At 34.7% G+C, this 21,527-nt stretch overlaps 1 protein-coding gene and 1 non-coding gene across 4 annotated transcripts in view; one reads left to right on the forward strand and one right to left on the reverse strand.

The window, feature by feature from the left end:
* Pik3cb (phosphatidylinositol-4,5-bisphosphate 3-kinase catalytic subunit beta) overlaps window positions 1-21,527 on the reverse strand; it is a 133,635-nt gene that overhangs the window by 44,428 nt on the left and 67,680 nt on the right. For all 3 annotated transcript variants that reach the window (XM_026385056.2, XM_026385055.2, XM_026385057.2), the window contains 2 exons: window positions 4,244-4,495; window positions 2,775-2,871 (listed from right to left, as the gene is read on the reverse strand). In XM_026385056.2, coding sequence (XP_026240841.1) covers window positions 2,775-2,871; window positions 4,244-4,495 — 349 coding nt within the window. The remainder of the gene's footprint in view (window positions 1-2,774; window positions 2,872-4,243; window positions 4,496-21,527) is intronic.
* Window positions 7,584-7,658, forward strand: Trnat-cgu (transfer RNA threonine (anticodon CGU)). The gene has a single exon. It is a non-coding gene; the product is annotated as a tRNA-Thr (tRNA).

The raw sequence follows: 21,527 nt of genomic DNA on the forward strand, positions 1-21,527 counted from the left end.
AGACCTAATGTCCATAAAGTATGTACACTTGGAATGATTTCCCTAAGACACAAAATGTTGCCAGACACAGTAGTGCACAACTATAATCCCAGCTACTCAGTAGGCAGAGGCAGGAGGATTCCAAGTTCAAGATCAGCCTCAGTAGGTTAGTGAGAAGCTGTCTCAAAATAAAAACAAAATGGGCTAGGGGTTTAGTTCAGTGGTAGAGCATCCTTGAGTTCAATCCATAGTGCCAAGGGGAAAAAATGGGTAGGAAAACTATAAATTTCATTTCTTTAATCTTTTGTTCATCTTATTTAAGATTTTCTAGTCTTATAGATTAAATTTTTACCTTGATGGAAGCCAGTTCTGATTATTTATACACTTTCAGAGTTGATTTATCAGTAAATTATAATCCCACAGTTGTGCTCTACAGCAGCATTACACTAATTCGTGCATCATTTGAAATCAGATAGGACATATCTGAACCTATCTGAAGTCAAATGTAGGGTTTTAGTACTTTTAGAGTAAAAATTGGTACAATTTCTATTGGAGAGTAATTTATAATTATTGAAATTACAAATATATTTATTCTTTGACTAAAAAAAATCCACTTCTGGGAATTTACTTTAGACATATATCTGCACATAGGGCAAGGTTTTTCATTATATTATTTGAAGTATCAAAAGCTAATTCTCATAACAACAACAAAAAGGTAATTCTCTATGCACACTGATTAGAAAATTCTAATTTGTATAAGAATAGGGACAAAAATAGAAATCTACATTTGTATTTCCTAGTGTACATACATGAAGAATTCTGGAAAGATACAAAAGAAACCAATAAATGTGATTATATAGCTTGCAATGAAAACCTAGGGACTTTGGATGACAGATTATTTGTAGTTGCTTTGTTTCTTGTTTGCCTCTGTTGGAATAAACAATTCTAGAGCTGATACAGGCAAAGCTAATTCTGTTCATTTATTATTTTTATCATACATTTTCTTAAGAGATGAAGTCAGGTTCAAGGTAATGCTACGTTAATACCATCAAAAAATCATCATTTTCATTGATAATGATAATTATCAAGTTGTTTGTATATTCTGAGCACATGTGTGAGAGTGGGATTTTCAAGAAAGTATAATTTTCACTCTATTGTGAAAATATAGCTCATCATTAGAAATGTGTCAAATACTCATAGCTCTCCTATATTTGAGGAATAGCATGATTAGTGAATATTATTGGAAGTTTAAGCAGCAGAGGGTAGATATAAGATACACACAAGTGCTTATTTACATACACACACACACACACACGTATTATATTACATATTGGGGGGGGGGTTTACCAGGGATTGAACTCAGGGGCACTCAACCACTGAGCCACATCCCTAGCCCTATTTTGTAATTTATTTAGTGATAGGGTCTCATTGAGTTGCTTAGCGCCTTGCTTTTGCTGAGGGTGGCTTTGATCTCATGATTCTCCTGTCTCAGCCTCCAGAGCTGCTGGGATTATAGGCATGTGCCACTATGGGTGGCTTGCATAGAGTTTTTAAGTGTCAGGAAATAACTAATTATCAAAAAATAATTTATCAGGTAGCAACTCCTAAAATAACATTTTCAAATGTCTGTCACAAAATACTCTAAAAAATCTAATAAGTTAACAAGGTTGCCAAGTGTGGTGGTGCAAACCTATAGTCCCAACAACTAAGAAGGCTGAGGAAGGAGGATTGCAAGTTCAAGGCCAGTCTCAGCAACTTGTAAGACCCTAAGCAACTTAGCCTGTCTCAAAATAAATAATAAAAAGAGAGCTGGGGATGTAGCTCACTGGTAATGTACCTCTGGGTTCAATACTCAGTACACTCCTCCCCCCAAATTCCACAATGTTACCAAACACATTAACAAACTATAAAGACAGAAAATGAGAAATAAAAACACTATTATAAATAAAAACTTGACATTAAAATTTCTAAATTTTGAGTAAAGCAGTATAGAATAATGGAAAGAGCAGTCTTTCATTCAAATTCTAAGTGTGGATCAATAAGGCAAGATTGACTTATACTTTGTGATCTTTACTTTATTCATCAGTAAAAAGATAATAAATTATCTCATTTGATCAGGGTTTTTAAGTAATATTTGAGAAATGCTGTGGAAAGGACTCTACTTACCTCAAACTTTAGACTAAAGCCAATTTTAATAAGGGTTTTTATTACCTATCCCATTTTAGAAAATGCTCCTTCTACTAGTTAGTACTAGTTAGCACAACTAGAAACAATAAAGGTTGTTAAGACATTCTGGGCTGGGGTTGTACCTCAGTAGTAGAACGCTTGCCTAGCATGTGTGAGACACTGGGTTCGATTCTCAGCACTGCATATAAATAAAATAAAGGTCCTTGACAACTAATAAAATGTAGAAAAAGAAAAGAAAAAAGAAAGACATTCTTCCTTAGGAGGATTTTTTTAAAAAACTATAAAAATAAAATATTTTCAACTGGGGATAAAGCTCAATGGTAGAGCACTTGCCTAGTATGCATAAGACCTTGCATTCGATCCCCACCATTAAACTAAACTAAACATGTTTACAGCATAGATTCATTGAAATAAAAAATATACTAAGAATCAAATCATTTTATGAGTGTATATAAATAATCTATGTAAATCTGTTTTATATCACAAAGACACAAAATGACAGTTTATTTACTAAAATACAAGAAGAGTGAATCATAAAAGATACAGTAACTAGTCAACAAACCAAAGCTAGTAACTCTTTAACACTAAGGATTAGATGTAAATCTTACCAGGAAATGAAGACCAGCTGTGCAATATTATGTCTCCAGACCTCAGCTGTCCTTTAAAGTCAAAAACCATGGTATTTACCCATGCTACAGGATAATGCTGTTGAAAAAAGAAATCAATGGATAAATATGCTAAAAATGAACTTCAAGGTGTGAACATGTTTATGCCCTTTGTTTCAATGTTAGTTCTAGAAATTTCTGAATTCCCAAATAATTTCCAAAAAAATCACCCCAAATGAAAACAAAACATTATCTGCCAAAATGTTTAACACCTTTATAATGGCTAAGGAAAATCCTAAAAGCAAATTAATATACCACAATAAAACAGTGTATTCATAAAATGGAATATACCCTATAGAATCTTTGAAAATGATGAGGAAATTTTAATGATAAAAAAAATGAGTGCTATAGTATCAGGTTATGCTTTAAGTACTTTTAGCTTATATAAATCTTAATGTGGGAGGAGACAATGTCTCTATGGTTTGTAGAATTCATTTATATAGCCAAAAAGGAGACACTGAACTAGTAGGGCTTTAATGAAGACATTTGAAGATTCATTAATTTGGCCATGATGTATCAAAAGGATCATAAATACTCAAACACTTTGAGAAAAATCCTGAAGAAAGATAGAAATAAAAATTAAGAAAGTTACTTTATGTGACTTTTTAGTCATTAAAATTTATTTTTAGAATATATGATAATAACCAGAGGAAATGCTTAATTCCCATGTTAAGAAAAAAAGGACACAAATTTTTATAAATAAATAGAGACTAGATTTTTAAAAACATAAAATTCATTCTTACTCCCCCAAAAGAACTTTTTTTAAAAAAGAAAAAATCGAAAGACACTTGATTAAAAATACGAAATAGGAGATGAAAATATGAGAATAGATATGTCAGCCTTTATTTAGGATTTCAAAATCCAAGAAGGTCTGAAAACCAAAATTTTGTTCATAACTAATGTGACAGCAAAGCTGGACAGAGATGACAAGAAGCTAATGATAGTCTTTATTTGCCACATTTAGCATGAATATTCATATATTTTACTCCAAATACTGATGTGTTTCACTACATATTTGTGCCCTAGACCTCATAAAGTATGTTGAGTGAGGTATGATCTCTGATCTTTCTAAAATACACAAAATTGTGAATTCTCAAATATATCTGGCACCTGGAATTTTGATTAAGAGATTGTAGACCAGTTATTTTGACATATCTTCATTCTCTTTTATCTCTGTCTTCCAAAACATATTATACTTGTCATGAAACACATTATGAAATTTACTAAAATAAATTTGCCAAAAGAACATGAATTAATAAAGCATAATCATAAAGATTTACTGACTTCTTGAAGACAGGTCTTAGGGACCAACACTAAATGATATAATTTAACTTATATTACTCAATTATTTCAAAAAGTTTTTAAATTATCCTATTGTATAAATAATTTTTCAGAAGTTAGAATATCATTACCACTTTCCCAGCTTTCCTGATGGTCTGATATTTAGAGGGATTTATAGTTTTTGTTGATTTCTTCGTTTTTACTTTATCCAAAACTGCATAAACTGCAAGACATAATCGAGCCATTCTTGGCAAGTCACAAATATTAATATCAAATTCCAGTAATTCATTCCAAATGTGATCATTTTTCCCTGATATCTCTGAGCTTACGATGGTTTTACACAGGAGCTCGGTACCATGAAAAAGACCAGCCCTGACATGAACCTGTAATGGGAGAGAAGAAAACAAATACAAATCATGAAAACTGTACCACTGAAACATCTCTTCTCTGGAGAACAAAGAAATGTGTACACCAAATTATGGAATGCCTCTTTCTCTGAAAGTCCATCACACTGTGATTGATCATTAAGCTGTTCACTCAACTAGGCTTAGTTTAACTTGTTTTCTTTAAGTAGGTAGAGCATCTACAAAAATCAAATATTGGTCAAAATACCAGGGGTGTTGATGGTTAAAACAGTGTTAAAGAAACAAACATAATAAACCTAAGAACTACTCAGATGCTTAACTACCACTAACTTCATTTATTTGGGGTCTTGTCCGACTCTTCTGTATATCTGAGAAAGAAAGGAGGAATGAGAAGGCTCCAAAGCTTATAATCTATGATTTTGTCATTATAAGTCAAGAGACAACTAAGATATTTTATCTATACCTATGATTATCCCATACATCACTGTTCTTCACTTTTGCCCTAAAGGCTCACATTCAGAACATATGTAAAATTTCTCAAAAAATTTTACTCAGTCACTTGTATATATATTTTTAAGTTATGACCTAATTATCTTCAATATAAATGTGAGTGGCAAAAGTAGAACTAAAAATAAAGAAATTGCCCAATGATACACTTTTAAGATCAAAAATAACTAAAAACTACATTATGGTGGCATATAAAGCTACCAGTATGCCAAACACATCTTAACAGGAAAAGGATAGCTTGCTTAATAAATAGTATCAATTTTATTTAATTCCATCAAAAATCATCACAAAGGATTGAATATTTTAAAATCATTAAAAGCTTGAAAATTGGGCTGGGATTGTGGCTCAGTGGTAGAGCGCTCGCCTAGCAAGGGCGGGACCCGGGTTTGATCCTCAGCACCACATAAAAATAAAGGCATTGTGCTGTGTCCATCTACACCTAAAAAATAAATATTAAAAAAAAAGCTTGAAAATTATTTAAAAGCTATCAGAATAACTGCTGAATGTGTTACAGGTTCAGGGAGGTCTATGAACTATTTTATGAACTTCTCTGTATTTGACATTAGGGGGAAAAAAAGATTTGCTTACAGTAAAAGAAGAAAATCGATTACTCCAAACATGGATGGATTATTAAACAGTAAATATTATAGTAACAGGGATTACAAAGGATTACTAAAACACTTGTAAATATATCCCTAGGAATTTATATCTGAACATATTAGTGAATTCTCTTCAGCTTCAGAAAAAGGGGTGTTCCTTCTATTCAAGTCTCTGGACCCCATTGTGCTCCAACTTCCTAAGTACTCTAACTGTGCTCCTTTGTCCTCAACATTGGGAAAAGTTCCCTCCCCTGCAGGCTATTAACTATGTGAGTTGATATTAAACTCAATCAAAAATCATCCCAAGAAGCTAACATCATCACCTGCTTTGTACTATGAAGAGAATGGCACCTGTTATCTATTTAAACACTCTCTTTCAGTCCATCATGAAATATATATATAAAGGGAATACAGATTTGATATAATTTTAAATGAAGAATGAGATAAATCAAAATACCATTAAAAGCATGTTCACACTGTGACGAAGTGATGAAAAAGAATATGAATAATAATTTATACTAGAATGACTTGTCATCTCTTAAATAACCTTTGATTTTGTTATCTTTAAAATATTTTAAAATTAATATTCTAGAAAGTATCATAAATATCATAAAATATGCTCCAAGTTTAAAATCCTCTATATAGACAAAATGCCCAAACCCATCCAATTTAATGAAAGCATGAATAAAAACAGAAATTATTTTTTTGGTGTTATGGTACTTTCCCATGTACTCAGAAATGAGTTTAAAAATCTAAAAGACTTTTTTGGTTTTAGTTTGTAAAGATGGTAAGGAACATTATAAAGAAGGATTTACCCAACAACACTTTTAGGAAATCTTTACATCCACCTTATATGCTATGAGTATCTATGAAATACTAACAACACTAGCATTTTTAATAGCCAACATAGACCACTAGACAGAACAGGAATGAACTCCCCCGCACCCCAAGAGGGTCTTGCTATGTTGCTCAGGCTAGTCTTGAAAATCCAGATTCAAGAGCTCCTCCTTCTGCTTCAGCCTCCTATGTATCTGGGTTTACACATGCATACACTATCACACCTGGCTCAGAGAAAGCATTTTAACATGCGCTTCATTGCTCCTTAGAAATACTTTATTCTGTAAATAAAATTCAGCTGCTTATGTGAATCATAGATCAAGTATTGTCTCCAAAGTAATTAAGAAATAGCCATCATCAGTCTGTATCATTTCTAATGATCAATTTCACAACACATGACCAAAAATTTGTATGCCATTATGTACTCAACATTCTGTTTCTTTATTTAAATGAAATTCACATCAACTCCCAAATCACTGAGATTAAATGATAGAGGCAGTTCTGAATAGACATTAAGAACATGGCTTTCTCAAGTAAGATCTGTATTTTACTGGACTCTGTCTGCCTTCTTCAGTTTCAAGTGTTAGGACCTTGAGCAATGTCATTTCATTGGGCTTTTTTAAAATTATTTTTTATTTTGTAGTTGTAGATGGACAGCTTGTCTTTATTTTATTTGTTTATTTTTATGTTTTGCTGAGGATTGAACCCAGTGCCTCACACATGCTAGGCAAGTGCTCTGCCACTGCTATAGCCCAAGCCCTAGGACTATATTTTTCAGATGAGGATAATAACTGAACCCACCTCAAAGAGTTGATGCAAAGCTTAAACAAAATAAAACACATAAAACTTGGAGCACAGTGGCTGGTTGACTATGTAACAAACTGTATTTAGTGTTAGTAAAATTATAAGGTAGGAAGAAAGAGCATAAAACTGCTCTGGTTTCCACCCTGGATTCACAGGTTTTCTCTTCCTTCCTAGTTTATCTCAGGGAGATTGAGTATCAGTTAATGAAAACATAATGGATAGGGATTTAAATTTATCAGAGGGTTAGAAAGGCTCCATCATTGTTACACCAAACATTTTCTTAAAAGGAAGTCAAAAGGCAGAAAAGGAAAAAGGAGAAAAGACAAGTTCTTTGGCATTCCTTAAGAATGGAAAATAGGGCTGGGATATAGCTCAGTTGGTAGAGTGCTTGCCTCGTATGCACAAGGTCCTGGGTTTGATTCCCAGTACTAACAAAAAGAAAGAATGGAAAACAGTTTGGTACAGCTTGAGTCAAATGAAAACAGTGGAAACCAACTGTGTCATTTAAGAATAATAAGTAGGAATGTAACTAAACTATTAAAAGCTCCACTTTAGGCCAGGCTACAGAAATGTAAGGGAGGATCTAAAACTAGACACAAGGAGGGTGGTAGGGAGGCTGCTGCTGTAACTTGGGGAAAAAGATTAGGGACTAAAGGCAAATGAATGCATAGGGCAGGATATTAATAAGATGTCTCAATGAGACGTGATCAACTGGTAAGGTACAGAGGCAACTCCAGCTCTTTACAAAATATAAGAGGAAAGTCAGTCAAAGGGGCACCACTGCATGCAGCCAGATTCTTCTGAGGAAGACAGTGGGTGATGTGTTGAGCACAGCACTACTGCCAGCATCATTGTACTAGGTAAAACAATGCTTTACATATCTGTTTCCTACAATATCTTTCATTAGTTAAATACAAAATATCATAATCACTATGTGTATATAGTGAGCGAAAATAGCTGTCTGGAGCTGATTAAATATCTGATGTCTAGAGAAAAAGGCCTGGGAATCATAAGCTAAGGTGGTACAGCTTTTCAAGTTCCTTATAAGGAGATACTGGGTAACTGCTTTCCAAGGTCTGAAGAACACTAAGTGAGAGGAAAATCACTGAGAGGTGCTGAAGTAGGGCTACGGACCTGAAGCAAACAGCTCATCTGACTTCTAAATTCCTTTAACTCAAAATCTCTACTCCTTTCCCTCAGCCTTTCCCAATCACACCTTGCATTTGACTTCTCCATGTCTTAGCACCTACAGATCACTAGTTCTCACACCTCACTTTCCAACAAACTTTCTCTTCTAACTCACCCCAACATTTCCACAGGAAAATAGACTTGCCCCCATTGAGGCCTCTTTTAACACTGATTTCAACAACCAACAATCCACTTCCCCACTTCTCCATCAGCTTTTGTCTCTCTGCAAGCACCTGTCTCTCCTTTTCACACTCATCTAGAAGTCCACACCCTGGATGAGCACAATTACCTGCTTCTTTACCATGCCACATGATTCTGGGCAGAAGCACCAAGACCGACCAATTTTAAATGTAAAATTATTATTTCATCACTAGAAAAATCATTTCTTACTCTTCTTTCCTTCACTGATCAGAACTTCTAACGACATTTACTCTGCAAGGTAATAAGCCTGTAACATTGAATAAAACTACACAATTTCTTTTGATGCCCTGTTTAAGCTTTTTTGTCAGGTTTCCTGTTACTTCAAGATGACATGCTGATGTGACAAGATTCTTCCTATCAATTTATTCTATTTGTAAGGTACAGAACATTAGAACAATGAAATACTATTCCACTGTTACTCATGAGGAAAACATGTCATTCGGAAGATCAAATTATATATCTAAAATAAGAATCCAATACTTACTAAAGAGAGATACACTATTGTTACTAAATAGTGAGCACAGGGTATGTGTTGGGATGGTATAGAAAAGCTTGAAGAAAATTTTTTTTTCCTGGAAAATGCAGGTTATTTCATAGGCACCTGACACTCCATACATCTCCACGAAAGGCAAAAAGAGATGGGTAGGAGCATCATCTACTCACATTATGAATCTCTAAGATAACTAACTCTACACTAGGCTCAGTATACATTTGATCTAAATAGACACAACAAAGTGTCTGCTGCACAATCCTACCCCAAGCCCAGTTTTGAGTAAAATTACAGAATTTCCTGAAGGATACACAATATATTTCTTTGGCAAGTTCAAATATTAATATTCAGCTAAAGATAAACATCACAAGGCTGAGTATGGAAGTTGGACCAAATTAGTTTCTTGTCTCATAGAATGACTTTTTTTGTAATTGCATAGTGATTATGATATTTTGTATTTACCTAATGAAAGATATTGTAGGAAACAGATATGTAAAGCATTGTTTTACCTACTACAATGATACTGGCAGCAGTGCTGTGCTTAACACATCACCCACTGTCTTCCTCAGAAGAATCTGGCTGCATGCAGTGGTGCCTGCCTGTAATCCCAGTAGCTCAGGAGGCAGAGACAGGAGAATTACCGAGTTCAAAGCCAGCCTCAGCAAAAGCGAGGCGCTAAGCAACTCAGTGAGACCTTGTCTCTAAATAAAATACAAAATCGGGATAGAGATGTGGCAGAGTGGTTGAGTGCCTCTGAATTCAATCCTTGGTGTCCAACAACAACAAAAAAAGGATTCACTAAACTTTCAATTTATGGACTCATGAGCTACAAACTCTTGAAGAACTAGGTTTTTTAAATCTTATTGCAATCTAAATATTATAACTGATCAAGTTTTCCCTTTGCTTTGTCCACTACTAGAATACCAAGCAGAGGGCCAAATATGGAGCCCACATCAAGTAATTAATAAGATCAAGAAGGATCTTATTACATACATACCTACTGGGAAAATTGCTAATAACATTTTTTTATTTGTTGCCAGTTAAATATCCTATTTTTTAAAAATTCAAAACTGTATATTGTATGTTAAAAAAGAGAAAGATGAAGAGTGGGATAGGGAGAGAGAGAGACATCACCTCCAATCACCTGTAAAATATTATTAAGTAAATCATAAATAAATAAAACACATAAAATATATTTTGCATTTGTTGTATGAGGGTTGAAAAATAGGAATTTCAGGATAAAAATGGTATTTCTTATTCCTAGAGATCTTACAGATGTATGAATTTGTTACCTTGTATATATGGAATTTAAATATAATAAATTTGGGCTGGGGATGTGGCTCAAGCGGTAGCACGCTCGCCTGGCATGCTTGCGGCCCGGGTTCAATCCTCAGCACCACATACAAACAAAGTTGTTGTGTCTGCCAAAAACTAAAAAATAAATATTAAAAAATTCGCTCTCTCTCTCTCTGTCTCTCTCTCTTTAAAAAAAAAATATAGTAAATTCAGAAAATTACAAGTAAAAACAATAAATATTTTTCAAAGTGTGTTGGTAAAGAGAAGCTATTTCAAATAAATTGCTTAGCATGTTTTGTTGTTTGACAAACTTTGAGAAATAACAAGTATCCACCATATAAGTTCTAAATAAATATTAGCTAATAATATTTGGGAAAAAATAGTTGATATAAGTAGATCAACAAACTTCTGGCAAAATTCAGAGATAGGAAAATAAGGTAGTATTATGGTTAAGCTGTCTATAAAGCTGGGGCGGGGGGGGGGGGGACCCTCAAGTACAAAGGGCTAGAAAAGTCCTATACTGTCTGTGAAAAGCCACAGCAAAGAATATAACCTGGTAAAAAATAACAATGAAGAACCAGCAAAACTTGGGTTTAGTAACAATAAATTTACCAAAAAAAAAAAAAAAAAAAAACTTGAATATTCTGAAAATTTTACTGGAAAAATGAAATCACTATTTAAGAATCAAATTGTGATTTATTGACATCAAGGAATTAAGATTATTTTTGCTTTGGAAATCTCCTAGTAATTCACTAAAAAGACTTGACACATGCTTTAAATTAAACAAGAGTAGAAAAAATGCTCTACATTTACAATGAAATAGTGAAAATTTTGTTTTCTGAATTTAGAATCTTCCATGATAATAAGCATTAAAAAGTTTTTGTTTGGGGGCTGGGCTGTAGCCCAGTGGTAAAGGACTTGCCTAGCATGTGCAAGGCCCTGGGTACTATGCCCATATTGGAAAGAAAAAAAAAAGTTTTTACTTTTGGAAAAAATAACAGGAAAATCTATTCTCCAAACTTGTATCACGTGAAATTTTGTAAAACTATCCTAGCTCCTGATGTCTGGTTCACTTTCAGTCTTCTGAAAAGTTAAGAATTTTAAAGTACCATCATGCTTCATACAGTCATGTGTTTTATTTTCCAACTTCAGTAAACTACCAATGAGACAGTTTTTCACAAGCCCTAGAACCTTAGGAGAGCAAGAGAAGTAGGTTTTGTCATGCAAAGGACTTGCCACTGTGCTACAACAGAGAGGTGCCAGCCAACACACAAGCTGAGTTCCTATACTCATCAATTAAAAATGTTCTGTGTCGGACAACATACAAATTTTTTTCACAACATCAACACCTTAATTTCCTCTTGTTCCACAATATGGCCAAAATCCACTACATTTTTGCCTTTAGATATTAGACACAAAAAAACATCAGCAGCGTGAATAAGCTGAATTCCCAAGTTTTCATTAAGTATACTTCATAAAGTATAACTTTGCATCCTTAATCACTTGTAAAGGGGGAAAACCATTTCTTCTATACTGATACTTCTGAAACCAAAAGTGTGTTTTTTCCCACACCAACTAATTCTTTGGACACCAACTGGGGTCTGCCCTACAATTCAATTCTGACACTAATTACTTAGGATTAGTGCAGCCCCACATGTTCCACAGGACTTCCCCCTTCACATACCAAAAGCAAGTCCCATCTGGGTACATAACACACGCCTGTAATCCCAGTGGTTTGGGAAGCTGAGGCAGGAGGATTGGAAGTTCAAAACCAGCCTCAGCAACTTAGTAAGACCCTGTCTCAAAATAAAAAATAAAAAGGACTAGGGATGTGGCTCAGTGGTTAAGCACCCCTGGGTTCAATTACCCAGTACCAAAAAAAAGAGAGAGAGAGACAGAGACACCATATGCAAGTCCCAGATCATCATCACTACTTCTGTTCAACTGGTTATCAATTGAGAGATTCCACAACCCCCTCACATTCAATAACGTAGTCTAATGAGTCACAAAACTCAGGGTAAACACAATTGCCAGTTTATAATGAAGTACATTTCAAAGCATAGAAATGAACAGCCAGGTGATAAGTACATAGGGCAAGGACCAGAGGATACCAAGCACAGAAGCTTTTGTTTCCATGGAGTTGGGGTGTTCCCTTCTCTCAGCATATGGATGCATGTATCAACCCAGAAACCCTTCAAACCCCACTGATTATAAGTTCCATTTTAATTGTGGTCACTGGTGATTAAGTTAATCTCTAGTTTTTCCCTCTCTTGACCTGGAAGTCAGGAAGTGGGGATGAAAGTTCTAGTCCTTTAGTCCTCTATCCACAAGATACTCATCTCTGGTAACCATCGCCTATCTCAAAGGCTATGTTTTTCTTTTTTTTTTTTTTCCCCTACCACTATAATCTAACACACACACACACACACACACACACACACACACACACACTATTTCTATTGGCAGGGCATGGTGGTATATACCTATACTCTTAGCAACTAGGGAGGCTGAGGTAGGAGGACCAGCCTGGGCAACTTAGTGAGATACTGTCTCAAAATAAAGCCCTCCCTAGTGTGGACTGGCCTCATTCAACTGATTGAACACCTGACTAGAACAAAATGGCTGTCCCTCCCCTGAGTAAATGAGAACTTTTCCTATCTGATTGTCTTATAACTGGAACATTGGCTTTTTCCTGGTTCTCGGGCTTTTAGACTGACACTAGAACTAAATCATTAGCTCCCCTGGGTCTTCAGCTTGCTGACTTACTCTGAAGAGTTTGAGATGGTGTTGCTCATTTCCATAATCATATAAGCCAATTCCTTACAATGAAGATTTATGTATTTTAATGTGATATATATCAATATCTACATATATTGTGTATATCCATGTCATAAACATATTATATATGTCCATCCTATATATCTATCTCCTATTGGCTCTGTTTCTCTGGAGAACGCTGAGTAATCCAACTACTCTCACCACTTAATCTAACATTATACTTGAAATCCTAGTCTGGGCATTAAGGAAAGAAAACAGTTTGGAAAGAAAGATATAAAACTGCCATTTTTCTTTTCAGACTCTGTTTAACATTATTCCAGAACATGTTATGCATACAGCAAGGTGTGTATACAGGAAGTCATGTCATGAATGCATTGTACTTACTTAAATTCGGCTATATAATATCATGGGGGGAGATTTAGAGAGCTAGATAGGGAAGGGTAGAGAGAAATACAATCAATAGTACATGTCATTAAGCTCATTATTCCTCTCTACAAATGGAAACTCACGAACAACATAATGCAGCTTGATAAGTGAGAAAAACTGGTAAAATGTATGCACAATCATTTTAGGTATTTTGCCAATGACAAAGAAAAAAAGCATAATGCTTGAGAAAATAAAGAATGTAATGAAGTTTACTTGAGGAAGAAATTGAATAATAAAAAAAAGACTATAGAAAATACCAACTACAAATGAATTAAAAAACTGATAAAATATCTTCAAGGCTGGAGATATAGTTGAGAGATTGATAGAGTGCTTGCCTACCATGTGCAAGGCCCTGGATTCAATCTCCTGCACCATTGAAAATAAAAGAGAACTGACAAATTTTCTTTAGAAGACAGACATGATAACCTACAATATGAAAGAATAAATAGGAATGACTATTTGCTACCATGTATAGATAGAAATACATCTATAGATAGAAATCACTGCATTAAAGTGTGTATATGTGTGTGTGTGTGTGTGTGTGTGTGTGTGTGTGTATTATACTCCATATGACTTAAAAATAGATTTGACTATGTGATTTCTGCCTACAAGAATGAAATCCCCAGCTGGGTGTGGTGCTGCATGCCTGTAATCTCAGCAATTCAGAAGACTGAGGTAGGAGGATCATAAGTTCAAGGCTAGCCTTAGCAACTTTGCCAGAACCCAAGCAACTTAGTGAGACACTGTGACAAAATAAAAAATAAAAGGGCTAGGGATGTGACTCAGTGGTTAAGCACCCCTAGGTTCAATCCTGGTAGTAAAAACAAACAAACAAACAAACAAAGAATGAAATTCCCAAAACAGAAAGAAATCTCTATGGAATATTTACTAATAATACATAGAAATGCCCAAGGTGTATTAAACAGTAACTGTATCAGATTATAGAAAAATGTAATAGTATCAAAATAAATACAACAAAATCTTATGCAATTCCCATACCATGTGTTTACAGATATTTGTATAAACATGGGGGATACACTCAAGGCTTGTTGTATGTTTGTGATTTGAAAATAGGTTAGTACCGGGGCTGGGGATGTGGCTCAAGCAGTAGCGCGCTCGCCTGGCATGCGTGTGGCCCAGGTTCGATCCTCAGCACCACATACCAACAAAGATGTTGTGTCCGCCGAGAACTAAAAAATAAATATTAAAAAATTCATATTCTCTCTCTCTCTCTCTCTCTCTCTCTCTCTCTCTCTCCCCTCTCTCACTCTCTCTTTAAAAAAAAAGAAAAAAAAATAGGTTAGTACCTTTTTCTTAATCATGTTTGTACGTTCGTTTACTTGTAGCAAACTTTTGAAATTGTATACTTTTGAAGTTGAAAAAAATAATGAAGAAATTTTTAATTAAAAGAGAAAAATAGGGCTGGGGATGTGGCTCAAGCAGTAGCGCGCTCGCCTGGCATGCGTGCGGCCCGGGTTTGATCCTCAGCACCACATACAAACAAAGATGTTGTGTCCGCCAAAAACTAAAAAAATAAATATTAAAAAATTCTTTCTCTCTCTCTCTCTCTAAAAAAAGAAAAAAAGAAAAAAGAAAAATAAACCAGGTGCAGTGGCTCATGCCTGTAATACCAATGATATGGGAGGCGGAGGCAAGAGGATCACAAGTTCAAAGCTATCCTCAGCAACTCAGCAATATGCTATCTCAAAAAAAGGGGGAGGGGTTGGGGATGTGGCTCAGTGGTTAAGTGCTCCTGAGTTCCATCTCTGGTACCAAAAAAAGAAGAGAGAGAGAAAAAAAGAAAAATAAATTTATTACAAACATAGCAAACAGACAAATTGGCCATAAGCACACTCATTAAAAAGAAAAATTTTGCTGACATCTTAAGAACAAAGTCCTTATTTTAATGACAGCTATTGAAAGAATGTATCTCATTATTTTTTTATTTTCATATTTGGCACTGAGGATTTTATCTCAGGGATGCTTAACCACTGAGCCACATTCTCAGCCCCCCATTTTTAATTTTTTAAAATTTTTATATGTTTACTTTGAGACAGTTTCACTAAGCTGCTTATGGCCTAAGTTGCTGAGTTGCTCTTGAACTTATGATGTTCCTTAGCCTCTCAAGTCACTGGAATTACATGCATGTGCCACCATGCTTGGCAAGAATCTTTTTAGTTATATATATTTAAGGTATACAACATAATATTTTAATATACATATCCAAGTGATTACTGTAGTCAATATTAAGAGTACCTAAAATTCATTAGAAGAATAAAAAGTCAACAAATAAATGACCTAACACTACATCTCAAAGCCCTAGAAAAAGAAGAACAAATCAACACCAAAAGCAGAAGACAGGAAATAATTAAAATCAAAGCTGAGACCCAGCGCAGATCGCCCACAGCAGCCCGTGTAGGACCTAGGCTTATAGTAGGCCCAGGTCTACCTCTCCACAAGTGGGACAGATACCTGCCAGAACCTAGCCTCCGGTGTAGGACCTTTCCAAACAGCAGACTACCATGGGAGGTCAAGCCTGGTGGCTTAGATCCACCCATACTGGCCTGCACGGGGTCCAGGCTCACAGAAGGCCTGGGTCCACCCCTCTACCAGCACGCACTGACATATATAGAACATTTCATCCTTCAACAAGAGAATACACTTTCTTTTCAGCAGCACATGGATCCATCTCTAAAACAGACCATATGCTATGCAACAAAGCAACTCTTAGCAAATATAAAAAAGTAGAGATACTACACTGCATTCTATCAGATCATAATGGAATGAAATTATAAATCAATGATAAAATAAGAAATAAAATCCACTCCAACACCTGGAGACTAAATAATATTCCACTGAATGAACAATGGGTAGGAGAACACATCAAGGAAGAGATTTAAAAATTCTTAGAGGTAAATGAGAACACAAATACAACATATCAAAATCTCTGGGACACAATGAAAGCAGTTCTAACAGGAAAGTTCATTGCATGGAGTTCATTCCTTAAAAGAAGACAAAGTCAACAAATAAATGACTTAACATTACATCTCAAAGACCTAGAAAAAAAAAGAACCAATCAACACCAAAACCAGCATAAGACAGGAAATAATTAAAATCAGAGCTGAAATCAATAAAATTGAGACAAAAGAAACAGTTGAAAAAAATTGACAGAACAATAAATTGGTTCTTTGAAAAAAATAAATAAAATTGAGAGACCCTTAGCCATGCTAACAAAGGAAAAAGAAAACTCAAATCACTAACATACATGATGAAAAAGGAAATATCACAGACAGAACAGAAATACAGAAGATAATTAGAAATTATTTTGAAAACTTGTACACCAATAAAATAGAAAATATTGAAGTCATCGACAAATTTCTAGAGTCATACAATTTGCCCAAATGAATCAGGATGATATATACAATTTAAACAGATCAATTTCAAGTGACGAAATAGAAGACACCGTCAAAAGTCTACAACCAAGGAAAGCTCAGGATCGGATGGATAAACAGCCAAGTTCTAGAAGACCTTTACAGAAGAACTAATACCAATACTCTTCAGTTTATTTCAAGAAATAGAAAAAGAGGGTGCACTTCCAAACTCACTCTATGAGGCCAATATCACCCTGATACCAAAACCAGGCAAAGACACATCAAAAAAAGAAAACTTCAGACCAATAATATGTCTAATGAACATAGATGCAAAAATTCTCAATAAAATTCTGGCAAATCGAATACAAAAACATATCAAAAAGATCGTGCACCATGATCAAGTGGGATTCATCCCAGGGATGCACGGTTGGTTCAGCATACGGAAATCAATAAATGTAATTCATCACATCAATAGATTTAAAGATAAGTATCAACTCAACAGACGCAAAAAAAAGCATTTGAGAAAATACAGAACCCTTTTATGTTCAAAACACTAGAAAAACTCAGGATAATAGAAACATATTTCAACATCATAAAGGCATGCTAAGCCCCAGGCCAACATCATTCTAAATGGAGAAAAATTGAAGGCATTCCTTCTAAAAACTGGAACAAGACACTTCTATTTAACATAGTTCTTGAAACATTGGCCAGAGCAATTAGATGAAAGAAATTAAAGGGATACACATAGAAAAAGAAGAACTCAAATTGGCACTATTTGCTGATGATATGATTCTTTACCTGGAAGACCCTAAAAGTTATACCAGAAAACTTCTAGAACTAGTAAATGAATTCAGCAAAGTAGCAGGATATAAGATCAACATCCATAAATCAAAGGCATTTCTGTATATCAGTTTCAAAGCCTCTGAGAAGAAAATGAGGAAAACTACCCCATTCACAATAACCTCAAAAAAACAAATAAGATAATTGGGAATCAACTTAACGAAAGAGGTGAAAGATCTACATAATGAAAATTACAGAACCCTAAAGAAAGAAGTCAAAGAAGACCTTAGAAGATGGAAAGATCTACCTTGCTCTCGGATAGTCAGAATTAATATTATCAAGACTTTCAAAGAAAAATTAACATCAATACTCCTCAAAATATTCCATGAAATAGAAAAGGAGGGAAGCTTTCCAAATTCATTCTACGAGAATAATATCACCCTGATACCAAAACCAGACAAAGATGCATCAAGGAAAGAAAACTTCAGACCAATATCCCTGATGAACATAGATGCAAAAATTCTCAATAAAATTTTGTATGCAAATTTCATACAAAAACATATTAAAAATATATGCACCACAATCAAGTGGGATTCGTCCCAGGGATGCAGAGTTGGTTCAACATATAGAAATCAATAAACATAATATATTATATTAACAGACTTAAAAAAAGAATCATATGATCCTCTCAATAAATGACAGAGAAAACATTTGACAAAATACAGCACATCTCCATATTCAAAACACTAGAGAAACTAAGAATAGCAGGAACATACCTCAACATTATAAAACATGTATATGCTAAACCTAAGGCCAGCATCATTCTAAATGGAGAAAAATTGAAAGCATTCCCACTACAAACTGGAACAAGACAAGGATGTCCTCTTTCACCACTTCTATTCAACATCATCCTTGAAACTCTAGCCAGAGCAATTCAACAAAAGAAAGAAATTAAAGTGATACAAATATGTAAAGAAGAACTCGAACTGTCACTATTTGCTGATGACATGATTCTATATCTAGAAGATTCAAAAAATTCCACCAGAAAACTTCTAGAAATAATAAATGAATTCAGCAAAGTAGCAGGATATAAAATCAACACTCATAAATCAAACGCATTCCTATACAAAACTACTCCATTCACAATAGCCTCAAAAAAAAAAAAAAAAAAAACCTGGGAATCAATCTAACAAAAGAGCTTAAAGATCTCTACAATGAAAACTACAGAACACTAAAGAAAGAAATTGGGGCTGGGGTTGTGGCTGAGCGGAAGAGCTCTTACCTGGCGCTTGGAGACCTTGCATTCGATCCTCAGCACCACATAAAAAATAATTAATTAATTAAAGGTATTGACAGCTATAACTAAAAAATTTTTTAAAAAAATTTAAAAAGAAAGAAAGTGAAGAAAACCTCAGAAGATGGAAAGGTCTCCCATGCTCTTGGATAGGCAGGATTAATATTGTCAAACTGGCCATACTACCATAAAAGTTATACAGATTTAATGCAATTTCTACTAAAATCTCAATGATATTCTTCAAAGAAATGGAAAAAGCAATCATAAAATTTATTTGGAAAAATAAAAGACCAGGAATAGCTAAAACAATCCTTAGCAAGAAAAGTGAAGCAGGAAGCATCACAATACCAGACCTTAAACTATACTACAGAGCAATAGTAACAAAAATGGCATCGTAGGCACCAAAATAGACTTGTAGACCAATGATACAGAATAGAGGACACAGAGATAAACCCACATAAATACAGTTATGTCATACTAGACAAGGGTATCAAAAACATTCACTGGAGAAAAGATTGCCTATTCAACAAAGGGTGCTAACAAAACTGGAAATCCATATATAGCAAAATGAAATTAATCCTCTATCTTTCACCCTGCACAAAAATCAACTCAAAGTGGATCAAAAACTTAGGCAATAGAACAGAGACCCTGCACCTAATAGAAGAAAAAATGGGTCCAAATCTTCACCACATCGGCCTAAGATCTGACTTCCTTAACTCCTACAGTGCAAGAAGTAAAATCAAGAATCAATACATGGAATGGATTCCAATTAAAAAACTTCTTCTCAGCAAAGGAAATAATAACGTGAGGAGAGAGACAAGAGATTGGGAGAAAATCTTTACCATATGCACCTCCAATAAAGCATTAATCTCTAGGATATATAAATCTTAGAGTAGTTTTGATTTGCATTTCTCTAATTCTAGAGATGTTGAACACTTTTTTATATATTTGTTGGTCAATTGTATTTCTTCTTCTGTGAAGTGTCTGTTCAGTTCCTTAGCCCATTTATTGATTGGGTTATTTGGGGGGGGGGTTGGTGTTAAGGTTTTTGAGTTCTTTATATATCATCTCACTCCAGTCAGAATGGCAATCATCAAGAACACAGGCAACAATAAATGTTGGTGAGGATATAGGGGAAAAGGTACAGTCATACATTACTAGTGGGACTGCAAATTGGTTCAACCACTATGGAAAGCAGTATGGAGATTCTTCAGAAAATTGGGAATGGAACCACCATTTGACCCAGCTATCCCACTCCTTATTTTAATCCCAAAGGACTTAAAATCAGCATACTGTAGTGACACAGCCACATCAATGTTTATAGCAGCTCAATTCACAATAGCTAGACTATGGAACCAACCTAGGTGTCCCTCAATAAATGAATGGTTAAAGAAAATGTGGTATATATACTCAATGGAACCTTTCCAAATTCTTTCTACGAGCCTAATATCACCCTAATACCCAAACCAGACAAAGACACATCAAGGAAAGAAAACTTCGGGCCAATATCTCTGATGAACATAGATGCTAAAATTCTGGTAAATTGCATACAAAAACATATTAAAAAGATAGTGCTCTATGATCAAGTGTGATTCATCCCAGGGATGCAGAGTTCTCAGCTTTAAAAAAGAGTGAAATTATGGCATTTGCCAGTAAATGGATGGAGTTGGAGAATATCATGCTAAGCAAAATAAGCCAATCCCACAAAACCAAAGGGAGAATGTTTTCTCTAATATGCAGATGTTAATTCACAATAAGGTGAGGGGGGTGGCACTAGGGAAGAATAGCACTACCTTAGATTAGGTAGAGGGAAGTGATGGGAGGGGAGAGGAGGGAATGTGAGGATAGGAAAGGAGTAGAATGAAACAAACATTATTACTGTATATATATATGTGACTATATGATCAATGTGATTGTACAACATATACACTCAGAAAAATGAGAAATTATATCCCATCTATGTATATTATATTAAAGTGCATAAATGCATTCTTCTGTCATATAAATAAAACAATAAAAAAATTTAAAAAAAAGAAATCTACTCTTTAGCAAATTTCCATCATACAATATTATTAACTACAGTCCTCATTTTGTACATTAGATGTCTAGAATTATTCATTCAAAATAACTGCATCTTGTTGTAGCCTTTAACCTATCTCTCTCCATTACCCCAATCATCCTCCTTCAGAGAATCTTTAATATTCATGTACAAAAAGCAAGTGACTGGTAATATTTGGCAAGGTGCACCCGAATACCACCAAAAATTTCAAATTAACTGAATCTCTCTTCCTTGGATCACAAAACTGTTCTCTCAAATTTCTTGCCTAACAAAATAAAGAAAACACTTTATCTTTTGAGGCTAAATGCCTTACAAGGTCTTTACTTAAAATTGTATGGGGTTGTGCAATAAATCCCCATGAGTTAACAACTTGTGGTCTTTAATGTAATCATCCATTCTCCACCACCACCCCACCCCCTG

This window comes from Urocitellus parryii, chromosome 2, assembly GCF_045843805.1.
Source record: "Urocitellus parryii isolate mUroPar1 chromosome 2, mUroPar1.hap1, whole genome shotgun sequence".
In the NCBI taxonomy this organism is placed as follows: domain Eukaryota; kingdom Metazoa; phylum Chordata; class Mammalia; order Rodentia; family Sciuridae; genus Urocitellus; species Urocitellus parryii.